The 8,133-nt window shown below is 35.0% G+C and overlaps 1 protein-coding gene across 1 annotated transcript; it reads right to left on the reverse strand.

Annotated features, from left to right (window-relative positions):
- Window positions 1-1,648: 1,648 nt before the first annotated feature.
- On the reverse strand, window positions 1,649-7,904 carry NIK3 (NSP-interacting kinase 3). Its single transcript, XM_068611900.1, has 11 exons — window positions 6,741-7,904; window positions 6,108-6,240; window positions 5,909-5,980; window positions 5,573-5,716; window positions 5,390-5,461; window positions 5,181-5,240; window positions 4,993-5,087; window positions 4,757-4,903; window positions 3,707-4,048; window positions 2,896-3,287; window positions 1,649-2,180 (listed from the first exon to the last, which is right to left on the reverse strand). The coding sequence occupies exons 1-11, from the start codon at window positions 6,841-6,843 to the stop codon at window positions 1,869-1,871; spliced, it is 1,872 nt and encodes a 623-aa protein (XP_068468001.1). The 5' UTR covers window positions 6,844-7,904; the 3' UTR covers window positions 1,649-1,868.
- Window positions 7,905-8,133: the final 229 nt, after the last annotated feature.

Below are 8,133 nucleotides of genomic sequence, written 5' to 3' on the forward strand. Positions count from 1 at the left end.
TGTGTCGGTCTTCTTCTCTTTCGGTCGGTCGTTCCTTCTTGGTGTCTCCTTCGGTCGGGCGGGGGAGGGTACCTGCGAAGGCACTCCGACGCTCAAGTAAGTATGAGATTCTAAGTGAGGTTTAGTAAGTGAATCAAAACGTACCTTTCTCTGGCTTGAGCACTGTATTTATAGGATTGCTAAATGGCTTTCTATCTCTTGGGTTCAGGGTGGTTATGGATAGGTTTTACCAATCGTGCTCCGGAATACCCGGGGGAAAATATCTTCTTCACACACGTATTCCTTATTTTTCGGAGTATCTTAACTACCTTAGTCTTGTTGCGCCCTCACATTTATTATGAGTTCGGTCGGCCGGTCCGTACATCTGTTCGTCCGGTGCCTGCCGGTACACAAACAAACCCTTAGGGCCAGCCTGTTTGTTTCCGCATGAATATTGTTCATGCAGATAGAAAATGAAAGAAGGAGTGTGTTTGTATCCATTCAAATGTAAGGAAAGAAAGGCAAGGATTTGTGGGAGAAGGATAAATTCAGCCCCCTCTATGTAGCAAAGAAAGATAAGGAATTCACACAAAAAGTCAAGATTACCCTCATTCTTTTATACACATAAAATAACACTATTTTATATATTACAATAAAAAATATTATATATATTTATATTATAATAAAAATAAAATAATTAATTATAAATTTTATAACATAATAAATTAAATAAATTAATGGATTCTGAAAATCGATTATTTTATAAAAGTTTGTAACATACTATGTTATAAATTTGATAATATTATACTTAATTATTATAATAATATAATATAATAATAAAATAAATATATTTGTATAATAATAATATCAGTATATTTATATAATAATAATAATATCAATATATTTATATAATAATATTAAAAGAAAATAAATTAGTAATATAAATATAAAAACTATGAAAGAATAAAAATAAAATTATGTCTTTTATATTAAAATTTATTTGAGGTTGAAATAAAAGTTTTTACTTAATTCAAATTTATACAAAAATATTTCATATTTTATTATTTAAATATTTTTAAAATAAGGATAAATTTGTAAAGTTACTTTTTATATATTTAAAAAAAATAAAAATTTCCTTACAACCATCACATCACTCACAAACTTCAATAAATTTTCTTCACAAATCCACTCTAATATACCTTAATCCAAACAACCTCACTTTCTTCACACTTTCCTCTTAAAACACTACAAATTCACTCCCTCAAATCCACTTCCTAATCCAAACACACCATTAGAGTTATGGCAAAAACAAAGGGAGATATATAATGAAACACTCTTATCTAACAAACTTCAATACACGTAATTAATGTAAAAAGCCATGACTAATTAATTAGAGTTTCTAATTAAGAGTTTTTAAATAATTAACATAAAATAGATGAACTTATAACATATACAGTGATTTATAATTAATGTAAAATTGTTTTAAACTGAATGTATGACCTATTTTACAATTCTTTCTTTTAAATTTGATTAGTCCAAAGCTTCCATGCCAAAAGTCTTAAGGTAACTAACCAATGAAATTTATTAGACTTTAGGAATGGCTAAATACAAGTTTATTCCACTGGCTCTATGAGATTGCTTAGCCACCAAGACTAACATCAAGATCATGTTAAGTGCAACTACATACAATTTTCTAACATTGATTCAAAAAATTTCTGAAGAAACTAAAATGAACATTCCAACAAAGATACTTATACATGACTTTCCTTTTTTCTTTTTACAGATGAATACGTGCATTACATAGCTATTGACACTAATGACAATGTCATTTTTAACATTTAAACTACACCTTTTAAACAAGGAGCTATAGTGGAAAACCAAGATGTTTGTCACCTAGGGCCAGAAAGCTCCATGGCTTCAACTATGAGTGAAGATTCCTCTATTAAATCTGAGTATCTTTGAGGCTCACAAGACCGAAACCTCGGTGTTTCAATCCTCTGTGAGGCCTCCCATCTCTCAGCTAAACCATCCCCTTCCAACATCTTTAATACTTCTGACATCTTCGGGCGGTGTGAAGGATTGAATTGTGTGCACAAGAGTGCAACCTGAACCATTTCTTCTAACTCAATCAGATCAAAGTTTCCCTTTAGATCTTTGTCTACCATTTGACTTAATCTTCCATCCTGGTGGAGCTTCTTAACCTGAAAGTTGTTTGATTCACATGGAACAAAAGAATGGTTATTGAGGAGGGGAAAATTTATCTTTTAGACCCGTTTACCAAGAACAAGAGAAAATAAATTGCAGTGTAAGTGGCCAGTTCTTTCAGCATTTTTGTTAGCACCAGTCAACCCTGATGACATTTTTTGGAGATTTAGTCCACCCTATTGAGGCTCAAGTTAATTTTTAGGATCATCAAAGGTAGCAAAACTCACTGTTTTCTTAATCCAGTTGCATTGCATTCATAGAACTTTAATTCAATACCATTGGTCAAGCTAAGAAAATTGTTGCTTTCTAATCATTACACTTAAAAGGCTGATTCTAAGCAGCTCAAGATATAAGATTTTTATTAAAATAACATTTATATTGTACCTTCTGTCTTTATGATGTAGTAAATGTTTTCTTTCCCACTAAAAACATTTCACTTTTAGTTGCTTAGAATCAGACCTAGTAAGTATAATCTTAACCAAACTGTTTTATTAAATACCAACTCCTGTTAAGAGAAGTTACTCAAGTACTCTTGCCATTAAAATTTCTAGGAAGACAAGTTATGCATATAAGAAGAAAGTTGCTCCTAGTGCCAACAAATCATTCATTGTAAGTTATGGAAATAAATACATTCTAAAACATGTAAAAGAGTGATATGCTAACTAAAGGAGAAAAGAGATGTTGAAAAGAGTGAAAGGCTTGAGAGCGTACCCAATCAAGCATTACACCTTTCTGGTTCGCTGCTCGCCCAAAATCTAGAGCCTTGTGACCTGTAATCAGTTCAAGCAGCAAGATTCCAAACCCAAACACATCAGTTTTTTCTGATGATTGGCCAGTGGATAGATACTCTGGAGCAATGTGACCAACAGTGCCACGCACAGCAGTGGTCACATGGGAGTCTCTATGATCCAGAAGCTTAGCTAAACCAAAATCACCAACAACAGCTTCAAAGTCTTCATCAAGCAATATGTTAGCTGCTTTCACATCACGGTGAATAATTTTAGGGTCACATTGTTCATGCAAGTAAACCAACCCTCTTGCTGTACCTAAAGCTATTCTCTTCCGCCTACTCCAATCTAACGCTGGATGGCCATGGATATGATCTGGTATATCAATCCAAAACCAAAGCCAATAAGTTTAAAATGATCTTTGAGGAATTGGATTATAATTATCAACTACAATCATGAGCAGCTCAAGAAAATGTCTGCTTAGCAAACCAACTAAACTATAAGTGAGAACTAAGAACGGAAAAAGGTAAAGATAATAGGTAATCTGTGATTGAATAGTAACCCGGCACAAAAAAGGCTAGTGTGTTTTAACATAAAGTGGCCAGTTAACACAATCTAAATACCTACACATAGTTATCTGAATGAAGTGTTTGTTGACTGAACTAAACAACAATGTAAGATTCAAATAATCATATACAACGGATTATTGTCAGTTGACATAAAACAGAGTGAACATTGTACTTCCAGTTCCTAGTATACAGTTAGGTAAACAGATTGTAAACTTCAGATCTAACCTTTTAATCTAGAGGCTACACTTCCATTAGACATATAGGGATAAACGAGGAGCCTTTCATGCTGAGTGCTGCAAAATCCCGAAAGCCTGAGAAGATTCCGGTGGACAGCCAAACTGATTGTCTCAACTTCTGTTTGAAATTGGATCTCACCACCGGCTGCATTGTAGTCCTTTAACCTCTTAACAGCCACAACAGACCCATCATTCAAGCACGCCTTGTAAACTATTCCAAAACCACCTCTTCCAAGAATGTGCTTCGAGTTGAAATGGTCTGTTGCAGTTCGAAGCTCTTTGAATGAAAACCTTTTTAAATGACCAAGACGCACCTCCGGATCATAATGTTCTGCCAAATAATAAACACACACAAGTGTTAACTGCACATCAAAAAAAGAGAACGAAATAAAAGCTCTAGCATGCACAGTATTTTGGTATAGGAACACAACATATGCTTATATCACTTAGGTTAACTGCTCCTCTTGCCTTCAAAGAAAGTGATCCTTATATGAATTACACATTACATATACCACTAGTGACACTGTTCACACTCAATTTTTTTCTTCTAGAATACCCATGACATAATTTGCATAACACCAAATTAAATTTTCAACTAAGATTTCCAACAACTTTTCCAAGTTTAGAACTATGACTGGCCATGTTGCAAAAAGTCACCAACAGGTTTTACTCCTATTTCATTACATGCATGATAAGTCTTACAGCTGATTTAATAAGCTTAGAGTAGTTGGAAAATACTAAAAACAATCAAGAAACAGTGCAACATGTTGAATGGTCAGAAATAGACAAAAGTCCACTGGAAGCAACACTGCTTAGTGTTAGGTAAAAGCAGTTCAATTAACTTTGCCAGTGTAACAAACATGAATTGAAGCGAGCATCTAAGATGCGAATTCATTGAAAAATATCCTTAATCGATTGTGTGCTCCAACAGTGCACTAATGAGCAACCGATTTTTTTCAAATTTGCCATAAAGTTTACTAATACGGAATTAGAGAAAAAAAGAAAAAGAATTATAAAAAAGGAAAGTGAGAGGACTAACCATTAACATCAAAGAATATCTGTTGGTTGCGTCTATATCGCCACCAAACAAGAAACCCAACTATAATCACAATGACAAATGCAGCACCAAAGCTTGCACCAAAAGCAAGTGCCACATGGTGGCTTTTTTTACCCGAGTCTGATTGGCCTAGAAAACCAAATAACCACATCTAATCATTGATATATTTGTTCGAAGAAAAAATAATTAGAAAGTAGAGTTCAAAGATAAATTAACACCTCTTAGTGCATCTGGAGGGAAGGAAAGTGGCTCTGGTAAAACAGAAGAACAGTTGTTTGCTTTTGGACCACAAATTAAAGGGTTACCCACAATCCTGACGTAAATAATTGAGCAAGAGATAAACTACACTGCCCTGTTTTAAACTTGAATACAGGAAAATAGATGAGGAAATCAGAAATGAACTTACTTTAATGTTCTTGCCGATATTCTAGGCAAGGAACCACTGAGATTGTTGTAGGAGAGGTCCCTATACATATTCAAGTCATAAGAGTTAACATAGCTATCTTTTAGATAGAAATCAAAGCTTCAAATCTTTCCCTGATTTTCTAAGCTAAAACTGAAATATGATTAGGCAAAAAGGAAAAATAATGGTGCAACAAGGTAATAAAGACCTACACAAGGGTTAGACCTTCAATGTTGCTAAGAGACTGAGGGCAGGATCCTGTAAGGCTGTTATTGTTTAACCTCCTGGCATGCACATACGACAATTTACATTGAGTTAGAAACACAATCTCATTAGTCACTAAAAACTCATAATCGCTGCAACCTTTATCGTTATAAATGCTTTTTGTAACTTACAAATAATTCAGGTTCTTGAGGCCTCCCAAAGAACTGGGTATCTCACCACTAAATGCATTATTGGAAAGATCAAGTGTATGAAGCTTTTCCAAGTTTCCTAATGCAGCAGGAATCTTACCAGAAATGCCATTATTCTGAAGCAACCTGCATATATGTATACTTAATTAAGCATAGTTGTAATTTCTTTCACTAATTCAGCTTATAATTCGGGGGAAGTATAAGCTTGTGAAAGGATAGAGCTGATCAATAAGAACTAAAAGACACTGATCCCAAACTCAACCAACATACAAAGCGAAAGCCAGATATAAAGAATCTCAACAAAAATAGCAGACTTACACAGATTGCAAGTTAGTAAGGTTTCCAATCCCGGGAGATAGTGTACCAGACAAGTTCTGACTCGGCAAACCCCTGATAAGAGAAAAAAAATCCTTTAGTTGAAAATCAAACTTGCAAAAGTTGTGGTTCACTTTCTAATCAATTTCTCTTGGAAACTTCTTAATCACTCTAGAACTCTCTTAAAGGCCAAGCAACTTACAATGCAGAAACGGAGCCATCAGAGGAACACGTAATCATCCTCCAGCTACATGGATCAACAGAACTAGAATCCCAATTTTCCAGAACGTTGTGAGGATCAGTCAAGGCACCCTTTATGGCCATCAGAGCTACAACTGTTGAAGGAACAAACATAAGAGGGGGGTATGAAGTTTCATCCGAAAATCCTCTTGTATCTCCAGCACACAAATAAAAAGAAAAATTTTCGGCCAAGAAAATAAAATAAAATAGGCAACTGAAGGCCCCACCCCAACCCCCTAGGTATGGGCAAGAAGAAGAAGAAGAAGAAGAAGCAGAAGAGGAAGAAGAAGAAAAAGAAGAAAAACCCTATTCAAAAAGAAAAAGAAGAACCTCTCTGCTGCTATTTTGTTATAGGTAGTTAGGTAGCACTTAAATTCTCAAGGAAGAAGAAAATGGAAAAACCAAGACAGAAATAGCATCATTGCATCAACCTTAACCACCCAGCTACCGTGCCTACTTGTTTCCAGCATAATTAAATTGGTCAATATGCACAACTTTTGTGCCTTAAATCATCAATTACAACCTTTCACCTCACAAGTTTTACCAAAGATCCCAGTGAACAAAACGAAAAAGAAATCCCAAGAAGAACATTAACCTTCATAGTTTATGCCAGATGGAGAAAGAGCAGCAGAAGAAATCTCCATCAACAGCAAAAGCAGCAACCCCAGTAGCCAGAAAACCAAACTACTAAGTTCCATACTCTACAATCAGTCCTTCAACTGTGTTTCCCTCACACAACCACTGACCAGTGCTCAAAGCCACCATAATTAACAACTTCTCTCCCCATTCCCACAAAGAATGTCCAGTCTATATCACCTTATCCAAACAGAAAAAGCCAGTCTCTGGAATCAGATTCCACATAAAGCAACTCCACTCTCACCAAAACAGCAACTTCCACTACCCAATTCAATGAACATCAAACCGAACAGAACCCAGATGCCAAAATTTATTTTTTTTCCTGTTCTGCCACCACAGACCAACTTGGAAATGGAGAATTTGAATCCAACCAAGAGGAGTAAGCACTGAGAACACCAAAAAGAGCAGAACTTTATTGGTGAAAAACAAGAAAAAAGAAAAAGCCAAGTTCAAAGCTGAAATTGTGAGATCCTTGAGATCTGTGAACGGTGGGTTTGGGTTCTATAAGGTGTGGACAGCCCCCACAAATAATTCCATGTGCGTGTGTCGTTGTTTCCCGGTGATGGCACTACCATTATCTTCTTTCTTTTGCAGTTGCAGAGAATAAAAAGGAGGTGAGCATGGAGCACGCTCACAACCCAACCAAAGAAAGAACCAAACAGAGGACAAAACAAAATGCCAAGGTGGACACAAATGTAGATGCACAACAATAACCAGTGACCAAAAACTTCTTTCAGGAATAAAAGTAAATAAATGAACTTAAATTATTATAATGCTGGAAAAAGGGTTGGTGCATTTTAATTTTGAAAAAAAAGAGATTAAAGTGTGAAGAGATGTGTGGGATTGATGAGAGAGAGATGAGAATTATGGGAATGGGATGTGGTGATGAAAAAGAAAATATGGTTGCAGGCAGGTAAGTTTTTTTTGGACAGGTCACGTGGTTGGATTGTCTCCTCCTTTGTTTGCTTTTGGCTTGAAAATGTAACTTTTTCAGAATTTGGGAAAAACAAATATCAACCAACCAAACAAATCACATTCTGTAATCTGCAATCTGCAGCTCATGAACTCATGGTCCATTGTGCTACACTGTGCCTCTTTCTTTGCTTAGTAATGCAGGAACCCCTTTCATTTTAACTTGGATTAAATTAATTCAAATGGTTAGAACATGTCTAAATCACTGTTAATCATAAATTTTATGTTGAAATTGTTTAATAAATCAACATACTGTTAGTTAAAGGGATGCTGACACAGATTTTGTAAACAAAATTTCAGGTTTAAGTTGTATGGAAAAATGTATTAGAGAGTACATATTTATCTAATGATAATTAACTAAATTTTCTAATAAACATTAC

This window comes from Phaseolus vulgaris, chromosome 2, assembly GCF_051622355.1.
Source record: "Phaseolus vulgaris cultivar YP4 chromosome 2, ASM5162235v1, whole genome shotgun sequence".
Classification (NCBI taxonomy): Eukaryota; Viridiplantae; Streptophyta; class Magnoliopsida; order Fabales; family Fabaceae; genus Phaseolus; species Phaseolus vulgaris.